At 33.0% G+C, this 26,906-nt stretch overlaps 1 protein-coding gene across 1 annotated transcript; it reads right to left on the bottom strand.

Moving 5' to 3' along the window:
* Positions 1–752: 752 nt before the first annotated feature.
* Positions 753–22,067, bottom strand: LOC120158757 (F-box/LRR-repeat protein At5g63520-like). Its single transcript, XM_039169527.1, is given in 7 exon segments — positions 753–1,105; positions 10,097–10,215; positions 10,950–11,131; positions 20,836–20,979; positions 21,561–21,600; positions 21,666–21,767; positions 21,888–22,067. Coding segments are annotated over 7 exon segments (831 nt in total). The 3' UTR covers positions 753–1,041.
* Positions 22,068–26,906: the final 4,839 nt, after the last annotated feature.

The following is a 26,906-nucleotide window of genomic DNA, read 5'->3' as shown; positions in this document are numbered from 1 at the left end:
CTAAAATTTAATTCGACTATTCAATCGGCTAATCTGATATTAATTCGATTAACAATTAATTTTTTTAGAATTCAGATATCGATTAATTCAATTCAAAATTGGTTAATTAACTAAATTAATCAAAATTATTAAATATTTAATATTATATATATATATATATATAAAGCTCAAACTTTTAATTTATCCAAGTATTTTTTTTACACTAGAATTATTAAGTTTTTAATACCCAATCAAATGTTAGCCTAAATGAAGAAAAAATCTCTAATAAATTCAAATTAGTCTAACTAAAAAGATTTATAAAAGATTTTGATTAATTTGGTTAGCTGAACTAGGCCTCCATTTCCTATAAAAAAACATTACAAAAGATTTTGATTAATTTGGTTAACCTACTAAATCGACGAAACTTTGTTTGGTTCGATTAAAAATATTCGAAAAACTTTTGGTCCGGTTAATGGTTAAAGGAAAAATTATGGTTAATAAATGTTGGATAATTCAATTCGGTTGGCTCGATTGAACACCCTTAAATTTAACTGAGAAAGTCTGAAAGAAAAATACCCTTCATTGTTGAGTGAACAAGAAAATGTCAAATTTAACAAACATACATCTTTCTCTAAAGTTGTTTTTTTTAAATTGTAAATTTTGAATGTTCACAATAATCCAAGCCATAGGTAAAATTTAATGATAAGGAGTAGACAATATCAATATATAAACAATTATATAGGCATGGCCAATATCGTCATCAGCAGTTAAGCATATGTAACCATAACTAATATCACCGCTACAAAATATTTCGGCCACGGGGATCCTATGAAAGATCTCCAAGAATGGAGAGTTGTCAACATTATGTTAACCAAAAAATGATTCCCCACGGCCGATGCAACCAAAGATGAAACCTCCGGAAGGTTCCATTTTACCAATGACATTATAAAGCATGCTTTTGTTGAGACTGCTTTTTAAATCTCATTCCAACTTCAAATTTCTAAGGGCCAAGGAGACATTATTGCTTGAGGATAATGCAGTCATCATATTTGGACGGTAAAATTAGCAATAGTCATCAGTTCTGATACCAACACCATCGACCTGAAGGTACTCTTTCGAATCTCCTCTGTTTAAAAACAAATAATCCATTCAATTAAATAAACATGAAAGGAATGTAATATCTGCAAATGCAATCCTTGCCTATGTTTTATTTGTGGACTTGTGTGATACAGAGATAAGTTAAAACAATCACTATGGTCGGTCGAAAATAGGAAAACAGAAGAATGACAGTGAAGTTCTCTTAAATGCACAAACTCAAATGCAACCATTAATAACTAAAATGAAGGTTTTACTCGTATTTTAATTGATCGGTACCAAAGAGGGAAAGAGTCAACTAATCTGAATGCAAATGCTCTTATTGCAATTAAAGAAAATCTGACTCATTAATAATTTAAAAACAAATGCCAATATCATGTCACAGAAAGTTTAGTGAACCCTAAAATATTTCTTAAACTTACACCATTCTGAATTTTTTTCTCTAATATGTCTATGAACCCAGAAGAAGATTCTTGAAGTTAGTGGTTGATCCAGAAATATTTTTCAGGGTAGATACACATATATATTAATCACATAAATTTTGATGAATGGTCGCCACAACTAAAATTTCATAGTAAACAAAACTATTAAAATATGTAATTATTCGAAGAAAAATTGAATTTCAAGGTGTGTACGTGATCACCCTAGATGCTTAATGGGTCCGCCACTAAATAGAACTGATCATATGTTAAAATTAACACAAGTGAACTTATAACTTAAAACAAATTAAAGTTTAATCAAGAAACTTATAATTACAATATAATGTAACACTTTTATTAGTATATAGTATAATTGCAATAGAACACACTAACCACATTATTTTTATTTCTTCTTTACCTGTAATTTTTTTACTCTATCACACTTTTTAGAGTCTTCATTACTTTATTAAGAATATAAATCACATCTCATATTTATAGATATTAATGTTCATTGGATTGTTAATACATGTCAATATTTTAGCTATTAATCTTATAAATGTTGAGAATCTTTTATAGATAATTCTAGATATAATATCAAATATTACAAATATTTTGATTGTTTTACGAATATTTTTAAATATATATTAATTTTAGCTATTACAAATATCTTTTATAGAATATTTTCATGATATATATGGTAAATGATAATTATATATTTTGAAAAAGAAAATCTTTTATATTAAAATAAATAAATAAATAAATAATTTGCACAAATTACTTTTAATATGATACTATTAATTCTTATTCATCATTGCCTACAATTGCACACCTATAAAGTTTTTGTTTTCGTATTCGTTAGATATTCGATATGACTTGACAATATATCCTAGTACAATCCCTCTGTATTAACTTGAGTTTCTTCTTCTGCTTCCCAGTCGAATGTGGCATCAATGTCGACCATGTACTATGTTCATCACTAGCTAGAAATGCCTCGTATAAAACAAGTTGCCTATAACGAGAAGTTTTGCTATGAGACGCCTAAAATAAGCCCTTCGAAGTTCTTCATTATCATTAGGATATATTCTATGATCTTTGGTCTTTTTTCAGGATCCCTTGAAGATAGTCAACTTCTAAAAATATTTTTTTACCGAACATTAATTCCTTGTCGTTGTCTTTCTTTTAAAATATTTTTCCATGCCTAAAGAAAAAAGATAAAAAAATTATTAGTTGAATTATAACATAAAAAGGACACATAATATAAAATGAGAAAGATGTATTGTGTATATTTTCATTTGTTTGTGAAGAATTCTTAAATTGATATAACACAAATTAATTACAATTCACAACTATTATTAATTTATATTTGATTTTACAATATCATTATTAATTTACAGTGTCATACATTCATCATTACTTTATTATTTGATTTTAAATGATTAAATTGTTTGTAATGTTATATGTATAAATTAAAAAGTGATATTATTAACCATTTGTAGTGCTATACTTCCACCATTATTAATATTATGAAATTTAGATTTTATTTAGTGATTCGAATATATGTTGATTAAGTACCTATATATTTTAACTATTCAATTTGTTTAATTATTTAAAAGTATTTATAGATTTTAATCCTTTGATTGATTCAAATATATTATTTTAAAATTTTAAAATATATTTATTAATTAATGTTATGAAATATATATTTGATTTAGTGATTTGATTATATGTTCATTTAGTATTTCTAAATTTTAATTCTTTGATTTAATATGCATTAAAAAATTATTTGATTTAATATATATATTATTTTTGATATTTATAAATTTATGTTTGGTATATATTAATTAATTTAAATATAATATTTTAATGTTTGGAAAGTTTCTCATCGTCGTTTGGTCCATGTGGTCTCAGGGAATATTTCTCCACTCATCGTCGTGAAGTTGCTCATCGTACAAATTCACGATCAGACATGTTCATCGTCACTGAAAAATCTCAAGAAAGTTTTGACATTTCCTTTAAATTTACTCTATTTATTTTAGTTTATTCTGTTAGTTCTTCTATATTTTTGTACAAGTTTGTAGACTATTGTTTTGGTAGATTTCTAGGTTGTGTTGCGCCTTTTTTTTACAAATTACAGTCTTATCATGTTGTTGGAGTTTTTCTAAATTAACCTGCTGAAATTTGGGAATAGATAATGATTTTACTATTTTCGGTATTAGGTGCAAAGCGAATTTGGAGGAGGGAGTTAGGTTGACCGGTTGCTATTGGGATTAAGAATATTGGATATGGATTTTATATTAAATTTGTGTTTTATATTGGATTTGAGTATTAACTAGATATATTTTTAGTTTTATTTTGATTCGGGCATGATGAATGGATTCTTAAACCACAAACAAAAATAATATAAATAATAGACATTTTTAGTTCTTTTGGGCATAAATAAATTCAGGGTGGGCACGACAAAATTTAGGATAGACACGAATTAATTTTATGACGGACACATATAAAAAATGAATACTTAATAAAACTTAGATATAGCTCCGCCACTGACAACACTCCAATTTATAGTTTATTATATAACTCAAGTATTTTTTTTGTATGTGCGTATGTATTATATAAAAACCTAATTATACATACTGCGCTTTACTTTACTCAGGCTAGTACATCTTTGTGCTTAGCGCCTGAGGCAATTTAATAGTTTAAGCACCTAGAGTGCACATTGCATCATTGACAACACTGATTTTAAATACTTCTATAAATTTCATGTTTTCTTATATACACTCTGAAGTGCATGGGCATATCTCGTTGTTGAAATCTTCTAGCATCTGTTGACCACCAAGAATCTCCTGCTATCCTTCTCTTTTGGCAGTGAGCCAAATAACAGAATAATACACTTGCACTCTAATGGATGCAACCTTATGCTTTGGTCCGATTGCTGCGACACCAATTTTTTTTCAAGTAGAGAGTTTTATTAGACAGAGAAGAAATTATTATTGTTAGGGACCTCGTTAAAAAACCTCCTTAAACCTAAGAGGAAGAAAAAGAGTGCACCCTAAATAGTGACTACAAAGACCGCACAACAAACTGAACAAAGCAACACAACCCTCCAACACCCACATTTGAAAAAACACCTACAAACAAAACCCCCTAGATGCTCAGGGGAAACCAGACTAGCCCTTCTATAGTGAATTACAATGCAAAACTTAGCCTACACTATATCTCGCTAGGTAATCTACCAACGTATTGCTCCTTCCTCATATGGCTTTAACTACAAAATTTTCCTAGAGGATAACAAATACCAAAGGGAGGAGTAAAGAGGCTCGTTCGGGGGGAATTGAGGAGGATTGCTACAGCCAATTCACCACCATCCTGCAGTCTGATTCCACAATTAGCCCATATTTACTAAACCATTATGACTCCTTAAATAGATTCACCGTGTGGTCCACGACCAAAATTTTAGCAAGAATCAAGGAGCCACCCCATAGGAACCGAGAACGATAGCAGCATTTTACCCGAGTTGTCCCCAAGAACACCCCTGATACCCCCTGCACTACCGTCAGCCTTCATTGCTCCGTCAACGTTAAATTTTAGGAAATCCTTTGAGGGAGGGGACCAAGCGTTGTTGATATCTTCTAGCATTTGTTGACCACCAAGAATCTCCTGCTGTCCTCTTCTGGCAGTGAGCCAAGTAATAGTATAAGAATCTTGCACTCTAACGGATGCAACCTTATGCTTTGGTCTGATTGCTGAGACAACATTTGATAGTACAAAATGAAATTCAATATTCCTAATGCCTGACAATTTAACATGTATCACATATGTTACCAAACAATGAGGAGAAAAAAATGCATAGAACCATATAAAGAATCCATAAAGGGGCATCATATGATGCAATGTATGACTCAAAACCAACCAGAAAATAATTGAACATTATGGATTGTAGAAAACAACAGGAAGAATCAAGAACAAGTCTTCAGAGAATTAGCATGTAGAAAATACGGAGGGAAGATTGAGTATGAGACCAGGAGAACAACTTAAGACCAAGAGATGTGGGATCGATCAGGTTTATACTTCAGCAATGTCTACCCTCGAGAGATTAGTAGCCAATTCCTCCTTACTTCAGCAAAGCGTTGATATCTTCCAGCATTTGTTGACCACCAAGAATCTCATGTTGTCCTCTTCTGGCAGTGAGCCAAGTAATAGTATAAGAATCTTGCACTCTAACGGATGCAGCCTTATGCTTTGGTCTGATTGCTGAGACAACATTTGACAGTGCAAAATGAAATTCAATATTCCTAATGCCTGACAATTTAACATGTATCAACATATGTTACCAAACAATGAGGAGAAAAAAAATGCATAGAACCACATAAAGAATCCATAAAGGGGCATCATATGATGCAATGTATGACTCAAAACCAACTAGAAAATAATTGAACATTATGGATTGTAGAAAACAACAGGAAGAATCAAGAACAAGTCTTCAGAGAATTAACATATAGAAAATGGGGAGGGAAGATTGAGTATGAGACCAAGAGAACAACTTAATAAATTGTTGCAACTGCAAATGTGCTTCTTAACTTGGTAGAATTGAAATGGAAGACAGGTCATGCGGAATTTATCGAGAATGAGATTAATATCACTATATTATCCTATTACACTTGCAAAGGGAAACATATGCATGTGTAGTAATTAAACGGTTAATAAGTTTCATAAAACTTGAGAAAAATAAATAAATACAGAATCATAGGAATAGTTATCATGAGGTTTGTTTCTATCTCTTGCAAAAACAAGAGCAACAGCATCAGGAGACTGTTCGACATTTCTTGAAGCATTACTACTTCTATACACAAACTGACCTCTTTCATCACCCACAATGATTGTTTCCGTAGACATAGCATAATCTGATACAAACATGAGTACCAAAAACAACAATAAACATGCACAAATCTTCTGAATAACATAAAAGGAGTAAGATACTGCTAGAACTAATCGGACAACCACGTATATCACCTAATTGGGAGCTCAGAAGCGGTGTGACAGAATTATCAGAGGTCATTGATCATGTCTATATGTTGGACCCGACATTGATATGTTCCATTTTATATGTTGCACAGAAAGGCAGAATGTAACATATAACCTAATGGTCATGCCACCCTTTGAGCATATGTTTGTTCCACTAAGACTAGAACATAGATGAGCAGTAATTATTTTCTCGTTAAGAAAAGAAATTTGATGGAAATCTGAGGTCTGAGTTTTGGGTATGTTTTCTTAATTGTATGTTGTAGCTAGTTAGATTTTAAAAGAATAATATTTTTGCTATGCTGGAAAGAGACAATAGTTACATTAGAGTCGTTGTATGAATTTCCGATGCAAATATGGTCTAAATAGTCACTTCCCCTATGCTTACAATCAGTTCAAGTTATCAGCTGGACGATCAATTTTGTTCCATTGGAAGCCACATTTTAAAGTGCAATCAATTAAAAGACCCTAACTTAGCAACTTATCCCTATCATTATAATTGCTGGCGGTGTTGTGGAAGCGGACACAGAGGATGCATACTCCTTAATATACATCACAAACTTGTCAGTCATTGACCATTGAGGTACCTGGTAAAAGGGCAAAGATTTCCATGTTAGTCTTCCTTCCATAAATCAAAACTAAGGAACCAGTTGATCAGGGCTTGGCAACACTAAGCATCAATAGCAGAATAATATTTCACCTTTCACTTTCGTAAAAGAGGGATCACATCGACCTTAAGTCCCGGAACGAATCCAACAGTCAATACAATGCCGGTATTTACATGAACTTCCTCATCAGAATTATCAGTCCACTCAACCTGCCATTTCGAGAACCAGAATTCAAAAACAAAAACATAAAAGTTTAAGCATCACAGTGATGACAGTATAGGAAAGTACTTAATAATAGAAAAGAAAGAACAAACCTCTCTAAAATCATGAGTTAGTGCATCTCGTCCAAGAATTCCTCTAACAGAAGATAAAATAATCGGTGCTCTTGATCCAAAATTTTCTAGCATCTGCCCAAGGTGCAAAACATTTAAAAAATTATGGAAAATCAACTTAACCCAGAAAAAAAGAGAGTAAGTAAGAAAGATGTTATGTTTTTAGACTTCATACGAATTGTAGAACATCATTGAATTCAAATCCAGGACCAACACTTGCAATAACAAAATGGGGTCGAATTGGCTCAGAGCCTCAGACATAACCTTGTCAAAAACATCTTGTAAAACAATCTGTACGAATATTTACAAACAAAAATCAGCAAAAGAATATTAACAGGAGGCAAAGGGTTGACGCCTTGACGGATATGGCGGAGGAGAGCTTAGGGCGGGAGAGGATGCTAGAGCAAGCGGTGTTCCAGTCCTTAGAGACGGCGGCAGCGGAAGCGAAAGAGGTGGCGGGTAGCCTTGAAAGTATGTTTTGAATAATATCATCGATCATCAAAGAAAACCCAATGTTTTGCATGAGTTCGGGTGTTGTTGGAGAAGGTGATGATCGGTTCACTTTGTTCACCATCGAAGGGCTTAAGGGGTGGAAGACTCTCAATACCAACTCAAGTTTCTCGTTTGCTTTCTATTTCCCAGTTTTCCGTTCTATCTCTAGTTTTTTGCACCAATCAATTATAATATAAACAAATAGAGAATCTAATCGAGCTCGAATACTATTTATATCCATTTTTTTTACAACTTTTTATAATAATTTTAATATTTTAATATGTATATTCAATTTTTTAGTGATTTAATTTATAATTTTAATATTTGATAAATTTATATTTATAATTTAAAATAATTTTTATTTTTTAAAAAATTAAAATAAATTCTCCAACTTTATAAACAAACCAATTTAGTTATTAAACAAAACAAAAAAAATCAATTTTGTCTATCTTCATGTCATCAGTCACAGTAGATTGTCACGTTAGCATCATGGAATGTTGCATCACCAACATGAATTGAACGTTAGCACCATAACAATCAACAATGAAAAACCTTGGTCAAAGAATCACATTAATTTTGTTTTATGAGTTAGAGGGTCATATTGAGAGAAAAAAATAATAGGATGATGACATTAATTTTTTTTTAAAGTACATGGACTTCTACTGCTTTTTTTATTAAACAAATCAATAACATATCTCACCAATTTATGTTAGATACAACTCTATAAAGTTAATATAGATATAGAATGTTTGAGATTTTTTGTCACTTTAATATTTATTTTAAAGTTTTTTTAAAGAATAACAAATTCATCATTCCAAAATAAAAGTAAAATAAAATGTACATTGTAATTGACATGTACAAATTTAATAATATAATTATACTACTACTAAATAAAATAAAACACACTTTAGAATTCATCTTTATATTTACATTAATAATATATATATATATATATATTATTTTTAATATTTTAGTTTTAATTTTAATATTTTTATGTTTAATTTTATTTATTTGTATATTTAAAATTTAATATATTTTTTTCTTTAAAAAATAAGTAAACCACTCACCTTTAAAAAATAAGTAAACCACTCACCTTTTTAAAAAGCAATTTGAACCTAAAACTTTATAAAAACACCAATTTAATTTATTTGTCAAGATATCGATTATGTCACTAATCATCGTGGGTCACTATATCAACACTGTAAACCATCTTATCAACATCATAAAATATCAAATTAATATTGTAATGTTTAATTAAAAAAATCGTTAGCCAAAAAATCATAATAGACTAAATTTGAAGGTCACATTAAATGCAAAAAAAAAGTTGAATCATATTAAATTTGAGTCACATCAATAATTTTTTTTGTTTTGCAATTCTAAATTCGAATGCTCTAAGGAGTATAAGACATCACAAGATAAACAGTGCTATAGGCATGTAGATGGCAACGATCAGAACCTTTTCCATTTGCAGTTAAGCTCTTGTAGCCACATCCAATTTCGCCACTGCAAAATATTCCAGCCACTGGAATCCCAGGAATGTTCTCCAAGAACGGGGAGATGTCAACATTATGTTCACAAAAGAATGATAGTGAAGATTTCTTGATCCGCCCTACGCATTGTCTATCTTAGAATGAGCCTGACTGATTCTGTTATCACTAATAGAATTGCTTGTAAGTTCTCTTATTGCAATTAAAGCAAATTCAGGTCAATTATAATTTGTAAACAAATGCCAAGGATCATGCAACAGAAAGTATAGCAAAGAGCCCCGAATACCTTTTAAACCTACACCATTTTTGCAAGTTCATCTCTTATATGTCTATTAACCCAACAGATGAGTCATGAAGTACGATGTGTTCATGTCTGTACATATTGCACTACAACTCACAATTTGAGAAAAGGAAATACTTTGATAAGCAGCAAGCCAGCAGCTAACATATATAGATAGCAAATAAAAATCAAAAGAGGGCAAGGTAAAGCATGGAGAGAGAGTATGGATCAAGAAGTTTGATAGCTTGATATGACAATTATGTAACGTGTTTGTATATATGCAGCTACGATTGGGATTGCAACCCATATAAACTTAGCCTCTGGCATCCATGCCATATTTTTTGTGAAACCAAAAAAAGGTGGGAGAACTGTTTCAAAGTCTTACCCTTCAACTCCATAGAGTGCCAAGGTTGTCATCAACCTAGGCTTATCTGAGCCAACAGAACAGTTCCATCGTCTTGTAACCCCAATGTAAAGATCAAGACAGTCCATGTTATTTTCCATCTGCCATTTATTTTCACTTAAAAAAGTTTAAGAGCATGGATGAACCATAAACAGTGCCATAAGCACATGGATCTTTTTATATGGTTTCAATGCAACGGATCAAAACTTTAATAGAAAGGGATGAAGCTACAAGACAAATGATCGATTAGGAGCACAAAAAATTGCATTAAACAGTCAGTTTGCACTGCATCAGCAAATTTTCAAAAAAAGCGCCTCAGACTGTTTCAGGCAAGGCCCATTTGGTCAGGCGAACGCCTACTGTGCCTAGGCACACTTTTTTGTCAAGCGATAGGCATAAAAAAGACTGCCTTATTGAATTTCTCTTTAGTTTCTTTTACTTTTCACCTTTTTTCTTTCATTTGATATAATATCTATACTACTAAGAAAATGATAATATCAAACTTGATACTTCATAATATTTGAGCATTCAACAAGAAGCATTGACTACAAGTAAATCAGACATATTGACCAATAAACAAATTACATGTTTTGTAGATAAAGTGGACTCCAATTTAGAGTTTACCATATATCTTAACCTTGTGGGTGTATCATATAAAAACTCACTATACATATTGCGCTTTGCTTTACGCAGGCTAGCACTTTTTTGTGCACAGGCTAAGGCAATGTAAGGGTTTAAGCACCTAGAGTGCACCTTGCACCCTTAACAACATTGATTTTAAATACTTCTATGAAGTGCATGCTTTCTTATATACACTCTGAAGTACATGGTATACCTCATTATCGATATCTTCTAGCATCTGTTAACCATCAAGAATCTCCTACTGTCCTTCTCTTCTGGCAGTGAGCCAGGTAACAGTATAAGAATCTTGCACTCTAACGGACGCAGCCTTAAGCTTTGGTCCGATTGCTGAGACACCATTTGACAGTGTAAAATGAAATTCAATATTCCCAATACCTGATAATTTAACATGCATCAGCATATGTTATCAAACAATTAGGAGAAGTTAAAAAAATGCATAGAACCACATAAAAAAATCCATAAAGGAGCGTCATGTGATGCACTGTATGATCTAACACCAACCAGAAAATAATTGAACATCGTCCATTGTAGACAACAACAGGAAGAATGAAGAACAAGTCCCTAGCAAATTAGCATGAAAAAAATGGGGAGGGAATATTGAGTATGAAACCAGGAGAACAACTTAATAAAATGTTGCAAGTGCAAATGTGCTTCTTGACATGCTAGAATTGAAATGTAAGACAGATCATGCGGATCAGGAATGAGATTAATGAGACCATTATATTATCCTATCTGTTGAGTTAATCGATTGACGAATATGGTCAAGAGGGGGTGAATTGGCAATTAAAATTTTTGGTGGAAGCTTTTGCAGAAAATTGAAAATAATTGCACAGCGATTTAGAGTGGTTCGACTTTATCAACCAAAGTCTACGTCCACTACCTTAGCTATCCACACTAAGGATTTTCCAACAAATTCACTAATTTGTTCTTTCTTTTGAGGACAAAGAGTAACCTTACAGCTCCCTCAAGAATTATACCCCAAATTCTTGAGCACACTCTTTTTCAAAGAGAAATACACAAATTTGCAAACTTACAAGGAAAACCTCACAAGGTAAGATGTTTGCACAATTCTAGAACAAGAAAGGAACACTCACAAATAATTACAAATGAGCACAAATGGTGTTCTTTGAAAGCAAAATGAATATTGAAAGGAAAATTGGCTTGATTTGCACAAACTTGGTGTTTGATGCTTTCTCTCTTGTTTCTCTATAATTTCTTGTTGATCAAGGGCTTCAGAACTTGTTTAAATACACCTTGAATCACTTCTGAACGTTGGGGATGATTGGTGAAGATCATATAGCCGTTTTAGTGTGAAAACAATTAATAAAACAACTTAGAGCGTGGGGGGAATCGATACCCCCTATGGGGAATCGGTTCCCTAAGTGTAAAATTCAAATATTTCGACCGTTATACAAGGGGGGAATCGGTACCCCTTAGGGGGAATCGGTTCCCTCCGAGCATACTGGAATTCTTGGAGCCAAACCATTCATGGGGGAATCGGTACCTCTTAGGGGGGAATCGGTTCCCTCTGAGCAATCTGGAATTTTTGGCTTTGAAATGGTTCGAAATACTTTGTAAAATTATTTTGAAATTGTTTTAAGATTAAAACTTAATTTTACACTTTGAGTAAGGATTAAAAATGATCTTTGAAAGATTTGGAGTAATGTTTTGATATTCGAATAATTCTATCGAATATACTTAGAAAATCATTTGGAAAATCTTAAAATTCATTTAACTTAATTTGTTATATCGAAATATCAAAATGTTTTCAACAATCTCCCCCTTTTTGATATAACAAAAACATTTTAGTAATTTTAAGATTTTGAAATCAAGTTTTGAAATTACTCCCCCTTACTTTAACACTTCTCCCATTTATCATTTAAAAACACTTTAACACTTCTCCCCCTTTTTGTTAAATCAAAAAGACATTTTAAAGAATTTAAACAAGGTTTTGAAATCAGTTAGCCAATTGATTATATATAATATAAGCTGCTAAGATCACAAGCAAGAGAAACGTTAGCCATTAGTTTCATAATCAATATTCATAATTAATGTGAAATGGCAAAATTGGTTATATATCTAATCATGAAGTAAATGATGCAATAATGAATAAATTTAATCACACCAAATAGATAATTTCTAACCATTCATAAATCCAAACAAATTCAAAGTCAATCAATCCACAAATTCAAACATTCCAAAATATTCAAAATGTTAAAACAATAAGTTTGGAGTTCAAAGCAAAACATTGAATCACATATCCGGATCAGGAGGAGGAAAACGAGCTCGCATAGCGGCCATTTCGTTAGTGAGGTCATTAATACGTACGTTGGTTGCTTCATTATTTGCATTTCCTGAAGAATTTCTAATTGTTGAGCTCCCATTGTGGATAAATGGGACTCTATAGAAGTAAACCGTGAATCCATAGTAGCTTATCGAAAATCGAATGTCTCCATAAAGGATTGGAAATATGGAGGCATTGGATTCGTTTGTTATGCTTGCTCTTCGGGCTGCTCCTCGAGCTGCTCAGGCTCATCTTCGGCTTCATCGATGTCTTGCATTAATTGCTCAAGCTCGAGATCTTCGTCAGCTTCGGGTGGAGCTTGTGAAGAACTAGCTCCCGGAGTATTTGCAGAAGATCGAACCCATTCACCGGTTTCCTTATCCTTAATCCATCCCGCTCTCGTTAAGGAAAGTAGGTTAATTTGTTTCTTAAGGGGAAAAACGACATCTAGACAAACTCTAAGCCCAGCTTTGGAAAACAGATTACTCAAAATGCAACCGTAAACAAGAGAGGAACATAGTTTCTTGTTAGGAACAATATTTACGGTTTCAACAATTTCAGCAAAAATAATCTAAGGTAGGTTAATTTTAATATTGTTTTCGAAACAATGTAACCACCAAAGATCTAAGGCTCTAAGATTAGAATAACGACCTCCGGATGGTCAAAACCACCAAGAAATCATTAGATGAAGAAAACGTTCATGTAAGTCTAGGACACTCACACTATCTCTTCTTTTATAACGAGATCCTAAAACCTGTTTTTCATTTGAAATACCATCATTATCTAATCCGAATGTATTGGCTATGTAAGCTGAGTCAATATATAAGAATTGTCCTAGGAGGTAGGAACAAATTCCTATGGTTTCGGTTTCAGTTTGGTTTTTAACACAAACGGAATTAGAATAGAAAATACGAAAAAGTTGATGGTAAACGATGGGTTCAAGGTCAAAGAGTTTATCAAATTTCCACTCTTGTAAAAGAGGAAGATATTTAAAATTGATAGCTAACATAGCTTGACGAGAAGGAATACGTTCTTCCTGGATTTTGTAAGAGTCGAAATATTGATAATACCAAAAACGATCATTTCTAGGACCAGGATGATTGAAACACGAATTTTGGATAGTCAAATTAGGATCAATGGGATTAGGATTAGAAATTGGAATAGAAAGAGTATTTGGAGGTGGATTTAGTTGACGGTGTGAACGACTAGATGAAGACCTAGCACGTTTAGGATTGGACATGGTTTAGGAAATCAGAATAGAATTGATAACCTGCAATTTAGAAAACACATGTATGCAATTCAATCAATCCCAAAACTCAATTGAGTTCTCAATATTTCAAGGTTCTCTAAATCAATCCTAATGGGCAAAGTTTTTGAAAAACTTTTGAAAAATATGATTTTGAGAAACAATATATGTATAGTTTTCATAATAACAACATAATTTAATCAAAACACAATAATTTTAAAAAAAATTATTTCGAAAATTTAGAAAATTTTGAAAAAATCTTGTGTTTTTGATGAAATTAGTTGTAATATCTAGTTTTTAATCACTAAATAATCAATGCCCGATCAAAAATTCAATCTAGAACTAATTAAAACTAGTTCTATGTTCATAAATTGATAAAATAGAAGTTTTGGAAAAATACCTTGAAGGATTTTGGATTTGAGTGAGATTAGATGAAGTTTTCACGTTTTTGATGATTCCAACAGGTTTAGAGGATGATATTATAAGTGAATTCCGATTAAAAATGTTGATTTGAGGCAAGAATGGAGATTTGAGAGAATAGAGGTAAGAAACGGCGTGAAGGAATAAGAGAGGGTTTGAGCAAATATTGGGTTCTGCCCGTGCTAAAACCAGAACCCTAGGGGGGTATCGATTCCCCTGTGGGGGGAATCGGTTCCCCTTCAAAGGGGGAATCGGTTCCCTCAGGGGGGATCGATTCCCTCTGCACCAAAATGCTAAAATCCGATTTTAAACACCCAAAATGCTAAATTAATTTCCTCTAGTGGTATTGGCAACTCATATATTGAAAATTAATCATGTTCAAACAATTCAATTAATCTTTAAACGATATTTGAACATAGAATTAATTTTTCATCACGAATCATAAACTCCCCCTAACTAATAGCAATGAATGCATTAAAAAAATTACTATTATAAGCATTTTTCATTTATTATTAAAAGTGCTAAAATTATTTTAAACACTCAGTGAAGATAGATTGGTCAAACCTAATTCTCTCCTAAGTGTCAAAAATCGTTCATTGTCTAAAGGTTTTGTAAAGATATCCGCTAATTGGTGCAAAGTATCAACAAATTCTAGAACTACATCTTCCTTAGTGAATGGTCTCTAATGAAGTGATGTCTTCTTTCAATGTGCTTAGTTCTAGAGTGTTGGATGGGATTTTTAGTGAGACAAATAGCACTAGTATTGTCACACTTGATAGGAATGGTACCTACTTCAATTCCATAATCAAAAAGTTGTTGTTTCATCCATAAAACTTGTGCACAGCAACTACCAGCTGAAATGTATTCGGCTTCAGTGGTAGATAATGCAACACAATTTTGTTTCTTTGAAAACCAAGAAATTAGCATATTTCCAAGGAATTGGCAAGTACCGGAGGTGCTTTTCCTATCTAATTTGTATCCTCCATAATCCGCATCAAAAAAAGCATGCAAGCTAAAGCTAGAGTCTCTAGGATACCAAAGTCCTAAACTAGGAGTGTCTTTAAGGTATCTAAAGATTCTCTTAACAGCTAGTAAATGTGATTCCTTAGGACATGATTGATATCTAGCACATAAGCAAACACTAAACATAATATCCGGTCTACTTGCAGTTAGATAAAGTAGAGATCCAATCATTGACCTATATAATTTAACATCTACACATTTACCTCCTTCATCTAAGTCAAGCTTTGTTGAAGAGCTCATTGGAGTGTCATGAGGTTTCCCATTTTCCAGTCCAAACTCTTTGAGCATATCTTTGACGTACTTAGCTTGATTGATGAAGATGCCATCTTTTCTTTGCTTGATTTGGAGTCCCAAGAAAAATGAGAGCTCCCCCATCATGCTCATCTCAAACTCACTTTGCATTAGCTTAGAAAATTCTTGGTAAAGAACATCATTAGTAGAACCAAATATTATATCATCAACATAAATTTGAACTACTAATAAATCTTTACCTTTATGCTTCAAAAACAATGTAGTGTCAACCTTCCCTTTTGAAAAACCTTTTTCAATTAAAAAATTTGACAATCTTTCATACCAAGCTCTAGGAGCTTGCTTTAAACCATAAAGAGCTTTTGTCAATTTTAAAACATGATCCGGAAATTTGAATTTTCAAAACCTGTAGGTTGTTCCACATACACTTCTTCTTTTATAAAACCATTTAAAAATGCACTTTTAACATCCATTTGATATAATTTAAATTCATTGAAACATGCAAATGCTAATAACATTCTAATTACTTCCATCCTAGCTACGGGAGCGTATGTTTCATCATAGTCTATGCCCTCTTTTTGAGTATACCCTTGAGCAACAAGTCTAGCCTTGTTTCTCACTATATTACCACTCTCATCAAGCTTATTCCTAAATACCCATCTAGTACCTACAGTAGATTTATTACTAGGCCTTTCAACTAATGTCCATACTTTACTTCTCTCAAATTGATTTAACTCTTCTTGCATAGCCATAATACAATGTTCATCATTTAATGCTTCTTTAATATTCTTAGGCTCTATGCATGAGATAAATGCAACATAATTACAAATATTTCTAAGAGAAGATCGAGTTGTTACCCCTTTTGATGGATCACCTATAATTTCACAATCCTTGACATAGTTGTACTCTCTTGGATAAGATACTTCCCTTTCTTCAATGGTTGGATTCTCAAGAGGATCATGAGTTTCCTCATTTTTCGTTTCTTCCTTTGATGATGGTTCTCCAACGTCATGTCTAACGTCATTTGTATTTATAACACCTACATCATCATTCACACAATAATCTTTCCTCGGAAGGGGATTATCATCGAAAACAACATGTATAGACTCTTCTACAACTAAAGTTCTTTTATTAAATACACGATAGGCTTTAGAATTTAAGGAATAACCCAGAAAAATTCCTTCATCACTTTTAGCATCAAATTTGCCAATGTTTTCTTTACCGTTGTTTAAAACAAAATATTTACATCCAAAAGGATGAAAATAACTAATGTTAGGTTTTTTATTTTTTGAAAATTTCATATGGAGTTTTCTTTAAAATTGGCCTAATCATTACTCGATTTACAACATAACAAGCGGTATTTGTGGCTTCCGCCCAAAAATATTTTGGCAAATTATTTTTACAAAGCATGGTTCTAGCCATTTCTTCTAAAGTTCGATTTTTCCTCTCAACAACTCCATTTTGTTGAGGGGTTCTAGGTGCTGAAAAATTATGGCTAATACCGTTAGAGTTACAAAATTCAGTAAATCCAAGATTTTCAAATTCAGTTTCATGATCACTCCTAACACTAGTTATAGAGTAACCTTTTTCATTTTGGATTACTTTTGAAAACGTGATGAATTGTTCTAATGCTTCATCTTTAGTATTTAAAAATAGAACCCAAGTATATCTAGAATAGTCATCTACCAAGACAAATGCATATTGTTTTCCACCCAAGCTAGTAGTTCTAGTTGGCCCAAAAAGATCTAAATGGATCAATTGTAAAACTCTACTAGTTGATACATCATTAATGGATTTAAAAGAAACTCGCTTTTGTTTTCCTTTAGCACAAGCATCACAGATTTTATCATTATCAAATTTAAGCTTAGGCAACCCTCTTACTAGGTCTCCTTGAATTAACCGTTGCAAAACACTCATACTAGCATGTCATAGTCTCCTATGCCATAACCAACTATCATGTTCATTCTTAGCAACTAGGCATAAATTAATCATATCAAAAGAATCTAAATGCACCATGCATATATCTCTATTTTATGACCAATAAGCATAATCGAAAGTAGATTCAATGTCAATCAATTTTGTAATCATTTAAAATAAAACATTGTATCTTTTATCAAATTTATTTTTCAAAAGATTATGCTTTTAACCCATTCACATATAAAACATTATGCAATGTTGATTATAGAGAGTAAGAGCACATGCATAAAGTTTTTGAAAATGTTATGCATTAAAACTTTATAATATTTAAACAAAAATCTATGCATAAACATTAAAAATTTCAGATCAAAATTTTGCAAAACCAAAGTTCTTGAAAAATCAATATCAATTATTAAAGAGATATCAATTCATTTTAAAAAATAATTTTGACCAAAAATTAATATGATGAACTAGAGTTTATAAAAAATTACCATGTTCATCATACAATATTTTCAACATACATGAGACAAAACATAATCATTTAGAATTATTTAACATTTAAAACCTCATGCATGCATAGAATAAAAGAGCAACCAAATAAAATAAAAAAAAATTAAGTTTAGAGGTTACCCATTACTTTTTCATATGTGGCTAGAGCATCTTGAATATCATCTACTTCATCACCATTGCTCTCACACACCTACAAGAGACATTTAAGTAGATTTTGGTATCCAAATTGCTTTGGATCCTTGAACATTTGTTTCAATGCCTCTTGTTCCTTTTGGAATCCATACTTGTCTAATTTTAAATCGTTTACCTTTCTTTAAAGGACAAGTATGTTCCTTATGACCATGATAATGACAATGTGAACATATTGTCATTATTGAACTAGATGAATTATTTAGAATGATCTCTTTTTCTTTTGTTAAACATTCAAGCTTATCTTTTAAATTGAAATTTTCTTTTTCAATACTTTCAAATTTCATTTTTGAGAGTTCTAAATCCTTCTTCAAGATTTCATTTTGATTTTCAAAATCCATTTTCATTTCTAGAAGAAGTTTGTTTAATTTGAAAATTTCTTTTTCAAAGTTTTCAGATTTTATTTTTGAAAGCTCTAACTCCTTTCTCAATATTTCATTTTGATTTTCCAAGTCTGTTTTAGCTTTCAAAAGAAGATCATTTTTAGCAATAAATTTAGAAATCAATTTATTGTATTTGGAGTTCATGGTCTCAAACTTTGAAAATAATTTATCATAAGCATCTTGTAACTCATTAAAAGATTTTGAATTTGATATATTTGAGTTAGAAGATACCTTTGGCTCTGTGAGAGCTAATAGAGACATCACTTTTATTGGTTCTTCTTCTTCCTTGTCTCTATAGATCTCCTCAAGCTTATCCCACATTTTCTTGGCACTTGAACAAGAAGAAACTCCTTTATATACATTAGGATCAATTGCACAACACAACATGTGCATAGCCTTTGAGTTTTGTTGAGCTTCATTCCGTTCTTGAATACTCCACTTCTTTGCCTTCTTAGTAGGAGAGGAATATCCTTTCTTGATTATCATCCAAGATTCCATATCAAATGCTTTGATGAATATCATCATACACCTCTTCCAATGACGATAATTTGTTCCATTGAAGTGTGGAGGCACGTCAATTGGTCTGGATTCTTCCATGGAGAATGAACCGGAAGTGGACGCCATCTTTATCGATTTAACTCTTCCCAGATCGACTCAAGAGGCGATTAAACCTTCAAATGAGTTAGGCTCTGATGCCAATTGTTGAGTTAATCGATTGACGAATATGGCCAAGAGGGGGGTGAATTGGCAATTAAAATTTTTGGTGGAAGCTTTTGTAGAAAATTGAAAATAATTGCACATCGATTTAGAGTGGTTCGACTTTATCAACCAAAGTCTACGTCCACTACCTTAGCTATCCACACTAAGGATTTTCCAACAAATTCACTAATTTGTTCTTTCTTTTGAGGACAAAGAGTAACCTTACAGCTCCCTCAAGAATTATACCCCAAATTCTTGAGCACACTCTTTTTCAAAGAGAAATACACAAATTTGCAAACTTACAAGGAAAACCTCACAAGGTAAGATGTTTGCACAATTCTAAAACAAGAAAGGAACACTCACAAATAATTACAAATGAGCACAAATGGTGTTCTTTGAAAGCAAAATGAATATTTAAAGGAAAATTGGCTTGATTTGCACAAACTTGGTGTTTGATGCTTTCTTTCTTGTTTCTCTATAATTTCTTGTTGATCAAGAGCTTCAGAACTTGTTTAAATACACCTTGAATCACTTCTGAACGTTGGGAATGATTGGTGAATATCATATAGCTGTTTTAGTGTGAAAATAATTAATAAAACAGCTTGGAGCGTGGGGGAATCGGTACCCCCTATGGGGAATCGGTTCCCTAAGTGTAAAATTCAAATATTTCGACCGTTATACAAGGGGGGAACCGGTACCCCTTAGGGGGGAATCGGTTCCCTCCAAGCATACTGGAATTCTCGGAGCCAAACCATTCATGGGGGAATCGGTACCCCTTAGGGGGGAATCGGTTCCCTCTGAGCAATCTGGAATTTTTGGCTTTGAAATGGTTCGAAATACTTTGTAAAATTATTTTGAAATTGTTTTAAGATTAAAACTTAATTTTACACTTTGAGTAAGGATTAAAAATGATCTTTGAAAGATTTGGAGTAATGCTTTGATATTCGAATAATTCTATCGAATATACTTAGAAAATCATTTGGAAAATCTTAAAATTCATTTAACTTAATTTGTTATATCGAAATATCAAAATGTTTTCAACACTATCACACTTGCAAAAGGAAACTTATGCATGTGTATTGTGTAGCGATTAACACAGTTAATAAGTTCCGAAAAATTTGAGAAAAACAAATAAATAAAGAATCATAGGAATAGTTACCATGGGCTTTGTTTCTATCTCTTGCAAATACAGGAGCAATAGCATCTGGAGATTGTTTGACATTTCTTGAAGCATTACTACTTATATACACAAACTGACCTCTTTCATCACCCACAGTGATTGTTTCCATAGACATAGCATAATCTGAGACAAACAGGATTACCAAAAACAACAATAAACATGCACAAATCTTCTGGATAACATAAAAAGAGTAAGAACTATTGCTAGAACTAATCTGAAAACCCCCTAAATCACCTAGTTAGGAGCTCAGAAGAGGTGAGACAGAATTACCATAAAGGTTATTGATCATGTCTACATGTTGGACCCAACATTGATATTCTCCATTTTATATGTTGTACAAAAGGGCAGAATGTAACATATAATGCCACCCTTTGAGAACATGTTTGTTCTGCTAAGACTTGAACATAGATGAGCGAAAATTATTTTCTCGTTAAGAATATAAATTTCATGGAAATCTGAGGTCAGAGTTTTGGGTATTTTTTCTTAATTGTATGTTGTTTCTATTTAGATTTAAAAAGAATAATGTTTTTGCTATGCTGGAAAGAGACAATAGTTACATTAGAATGGAATTGTTTGAATTTTCGATGCATATATGGTCTAAATAGTCACTTCTCCTATGCTTACAATCAGTTCAAGTTATAAGATGATTAATTTTGTTCCATTGGAAGCAAAATGAAAACCAATAGGGAAATGGAAAAACTTTCCTAACTTCTCAAGGATAGGTTTCTGGTCAACACTTCCATCATACAAAATCAAAATGCCACGTGTCAAAGTGCAACCAATTAAAAGACCCTAACTTAGCAACTTACCCCTATAATTATAATTGCTGGCGGTGTTGTGGAACCAGACGCAGAGGATGTATAATCCTTGATATCAATCACAAACTTATCAATCATTAACCATTGAGGTGCCTGATATAAGGGCAAAGATTTCCATGTTAGTCTTCCTTCGATAAATCAAAAATAAGGAACAAGTCAATAAGGGCTTAGCAACACTAAGCATCAATATTTGTTAGCATTCCATCTTCTAACTGTTTCAATAGCAGAATAAAATTTCACCTTTCTCTGAGGTAAAAGCGGGATCAGGTCGACCTTAAGTCCCGGAATGAATCCAACAGTCAATTCGATTCCGGTATTTACAGGAACTTCCTCATCAGTATTATCAGTCCACTTAACCTGCTGGGCTAATGAGGAAGGAGGAAAGGGAAACATGGTGAATCTAGGGATTTCACTGGAAGCTAATGAGGAAGAAAGGGGAAGCATGGGGAATTTAGGGATTTCAAATGAAAAGGGAATTGAGAAAATGAATGAGCAGAAGAATTGGGTGAAGAATATACCAGATGGGCAGCTGGACCAGGCGTGGGAAATGGGCAAGGAAGCAAAGGATCAGATGAATGATGGGCAGAGTATGAAACAAGCCCAACAACCTGAAATCACCAAAAATAATAAAACGGTTAAGGAATCAAGTCTGTTAGACAAGAATACAGCTGGCAGTCTGTTATGAGCTATTTTCTATAAAAAAATCAGTGTAACCAAATGAAAACTTATCAATGAAAATGTTATGATTCTATTTTCTTCAACCTAAATTCTCTATTCCTTAAATCCTTTCTTATTTTTCTTGAGCAGTTCATCACAATTGGTATTCAGAGCAAGGCCATTTTGATCCAAAAATACTAAATTTTTTTCCAAGCTGGGTAAGGCACGAAAATTACAACAGATGGCTCACAATGATCAGCCGCCGGTCATTCCTGCTGATCCAGCAGAGTCTTCTGAGGTGGAGAAAGTTCTAATTTGGTGGCTTCATCAGCAGAGTGCTTTAGAGAAGAGGATGCAACTACTGGAGGCCACAACAACTGACACAAAGAACATGCTTCAGCAACTATTGGGGCTGATGCAGAAGGCTGGGACTGAATCTGGGCAGTCTACTCCTACAGAACGACCACAAGCACCACCAACTCAGATTAAGGATACAACTAAAATGCCATTACAAGTTACAGTCCTTGATTATAAGGAGAAATACTCATTTCAACCAGGACAACCGGGAATCTTAGCATCCAAGCCTACCTTACCACATGATGTTTTTAAGATGAAAGCAACAGCAAATACAATGGAATCCGGGGAGCAAACTATCATTAAAGGATATCCATTCATGGAAAAACATTCTAGTAACACTAACACTGGTATGTTTCTTCCAAAACCGAAAATAGAGCTTCAGTTTTTGATGGCACTAATCCTAGGAGTTGGATTAGAAAATGTGAGAAATATTTTTCTATCTTTGCTGTTCTTGAATTACAGAAGTTAGAAATAGCTGCTATGTACTTCACTGGCAAGGCTGAGATATGGTTTGATGGGTATATCATGAAAAAGAGTAGAGTTACTTGGCATGAATTTGTTTCTGATATGTGTCATAAATTTGCTGATAAGGGTTATATTGATGTTATTGATGAATTTAACAAATTAACTCATTTATCTTCTGTTGAGGAGTATGAAGCTCAATTTGAGGAACTTCAACCCTACCTTCTTCAGATTAATCCTGAATTAGGAGAGGAGTATTTTGTTTCCAGTTTTTTAAGTGGTCTTAAAGAGGAATTGAAACATAAGGTAAAGGTTTTGGAACCAAAGACTATAGCTGAAGCTGCTAGAAAAGCAAAGTTATACGAGCTGTCATTGGAAGTGGAAAGTAAAAGATTTAGAAGCATTCCACGACCAATACTTTCAGGAAATACTACCAGTTCCAGAACATTTCCTTCTTCAATGAGTTCATCCTTGAAGAGCAATCCAGGGTTAAATCAAAATAGACAACAGTTATTGGAGTATAGGAGGGCAAATAATTTGTGCTATAAATGTGGTGATAAATTTACTCCTGGTCATCATTGCAAACTGAAGTAATTGAATTCTATGGAGGAGATGGTTGAGCAAGAGGAGCAAGAGGAACCAGAGGATTTACAGGCAGTTCAGAATTCTGTTGATAGAATGACAATGGAGGAAAAGGATCCTGAAAGTTTTGTCAATGCCATAACTGGAAGTTCAGGAGGAAGCACTTTGAGAATCCAAGGATTCATTAAAGGAAAACCACTCAGTATTCTGATTGATAGTGGCAGTACTCATAGTTTTGTCACTAGTAGGTGGGCTAAGGAAGGATTAGAGTTGGAGGAAACTAATCCATTAGTCATTACAGTTGTTAATGGTGATAAGCTTTATAGTACATCAAAGAGTAAACAATTGAGTTGGGAAATGCAAGACTTCACTTTTATTCATGATTTCAGGGTGTTAAACCTTGGAGGTAGTGATATGGTCCTGGGAGTTAACTGGATGAAGAAATACAGTCCAGTTTTAATGGATTTTAACAGTATGACTCTCAGTTTTAAGATGGGTGATCAAGACATTATGTTGGAAGGAGGGTTAAACAATACTGCAATGAAGATAATTTCAAGCAACAAGATGCAGAAGTTGATGAATAAAAATCCTGATTTGGTAGGGGAAATGTATATGTTAAATGCTGAAGTTGGTGGCAATGTAATTCCTCCTACAATTCAAGCTGTAATAGCTGAATATAAGGATGTGTTTGAAGAACCTACTGGAATGCCTCCAATAAGGAAGCATGATCATTCTATTATCCTTAAGTCAGGTATTGACACAGTTAATGTTAGACCATACATGATGCCTTATCATCAGAAAACAGAAGTTGAGAAACAAGTGGCTGAGATGTTAGCTGCCTCAATTATTCAAACTAGCAAGAGCCTTTTTGCTTCTCCTTGTTTATTGGTTAAAAAGAAAGATGGCAGTTGGAGGATGTGCATTGATTACAGACAGTTAAATGCACTAACTGTTAAAAATAAGTTTCCTATTCCTGTAGTGGATGATCTCTTGGATGAACTAGCTGGAGCTAATTTTTTTTCTAAGCTGGATTTAAGATCTGTTTATTGGGAGATTCAAATTAAACCTGAAGATATTCCTAAAACAGCATTCAGGACACATCATGGCCATTTTGAATTCAAGGTAATGCCCTTTGGATTAACTAATGCACCAACTACTTTTCAAGCTCTTATGAATGATTTATTTGGACCTTACCTTAGGAAATTTGTTCTAGTTTTCTTTGATGATATCTTAATCTACAGTCCTGATTTGCATAGTCATGCAGAGCAATTACGAATTGTTTTGGAGATTTTAAGGAAAAACCATCTTTTTGCTAAGAGAACTAAATGTTTTTTTGGCCAAGCTGAAGTGGAGTATCTTGGTCATACTATTTCACAACATGGAGTAGCTACAGATTCATCAAAAATTAAAGCTATTCAGGAGTGGTCTATTACAAATAATTTGAAATCTTTGCGAGGGTTTTTGGGTCTCACTGGTTATTACAGAAAGTTTATTAAGGGGTATGGTGAAATTAGCAAACCCCTCACTATAATGTTGAAGAAGGATCAGTTTGTTTGGACTGATGACGCTAAGAAGGCATTTATCACCCTTAAGAATACTATGTGTACTGCTCCAGTGCTAGCTCTGCCAGATTTTACAAAATAGTTTTGTTTGGAAACTGATGCTAGTTCCAAAGGCATAGGGGCAGTCCTATCTCAAGAGGGTAGACCAATTTCTTGCCTCAGTAAGGCTTTGGGACCAAAACAGGTTGATTTATCGATTTATGAGAAAGAGTATTTAGCTATTTTAATGGCTATTTCTAAATGGAGACATTATTTTGAAGGCAGTTCTTTTATAATTAAAACAGATCATGAGTCCTTGAAGCACTTGCTTGAACATAAGCTAACTACTACAATTCAGAAGAAGAGTCTTACAAAATTATTGGGATTGAATTATTCTATTCAGTTTCGCAAAGGTAAACACAACAGAGTTGCTGATGCTTTATCAAGACAATTTGAAGTTAATTCTGAATTTCAACAGTTATCTACTACAATAGTTATTCCTGCTTGGGTCACTGAGGTGGAAAACAGTTATGAAATTGATTCTTTGGCTAAGGATTTAATTCCTAAATTGTTATTTGATCCTAATGGCATGACTGACTGGTCCTACACTAAAGGGATCCTAAGATATAAAGGCATAGTGTATATTGGTGACACAGGAGGATTAAGGAATCAACTTCTTTCTACACTTCATGATTCACCACAAGGTGGACATTCTGGCATACAGGCTACTTATCATCGACTGAAATTGTATTTTTATTGCAAGGGAATGAAGACACTGGTTAAACAGTATGTTCAGCAGTGTGATGTTTGTCAGAGAATTAAACAAGAACATGTTTTGCAACCTGGGCTACTACAACCATTACCTATTCCACAGCAAGCTTGGGAGTTTATTACCATGGACTTTATTGAGGGGTTGCCTCCTTCTAATAGATACAATTCTATTTTGGTGGTAATTGACAAGTTCACTAAGTTTTCTACCACTGATTCATCCTTTTACAGCTTCTGATCTTGCTAAAGTCTATTTAGAGCAAGTTTACAAACTCCATGGACAACCTAAAGTTGCTCTGTCTGATCGAGATAAGATTTTTACAAGTGTTTTTTGGAAGGAGTTATTGAAGTTATTAGGGACTACAACCCTATTTATAACTTCCTATTATCCTCAAACGGATGGTCAAACAGAAAGACTTAATCAATGTCTTGAGTAGTACTTAAGAGGACTTTGTTTTTTAAAGCCTAGTTCATGGGCTAAGTGGATTTCTCATGCTGAATGGTGGTATAATACAAGTTTTCATACAACATTGGGTACTACTCCCTTTACTGCATTATATGGTTATATACCGCCAACTATAACTTGGACTACTGACTCACAAGTAGCTGATGTGCAACAGTTTATGAAAGACAGAGACAATATCAATAGTATATTGCTTGATCAACTTAGTAAAGCACAGCATCGAATGAAGTATTATGCAGATCAAAAAAGGAGTGATAGACAGTTTATGGAAGGTGATAAGGTTTACCTTAAGCTTCAACCTTAAAAGCAGACCTCTTTGGCTCTGCGCAGAAACTTGAAATTGTCTACTCGTTATTATGGACCCTACAAAATCAAACACAGAATTGGATCAGTCGCATATGA

The sequence above is a fragment of the Hibiscus syriacus genome, unplaced genomic scaffold (assembly GCF_006381635.1).
Source record: "Hibiscus syriacus cultivar Baekdansim isolate YM2019G1 unplaced genomic scaffold, ASM638163v2 tig00111330_pilon, whole genome shotgun sequence".
NCBI lineage: Eukaryota > Viridiplantae > Streptophyta > Magnoliopsida > Malvales > Malvaceae > Hibiscus > Hibiscus syriacus.
This window is presented reverse-complemented; position numbering and strand designations above follow the sequence as displayed.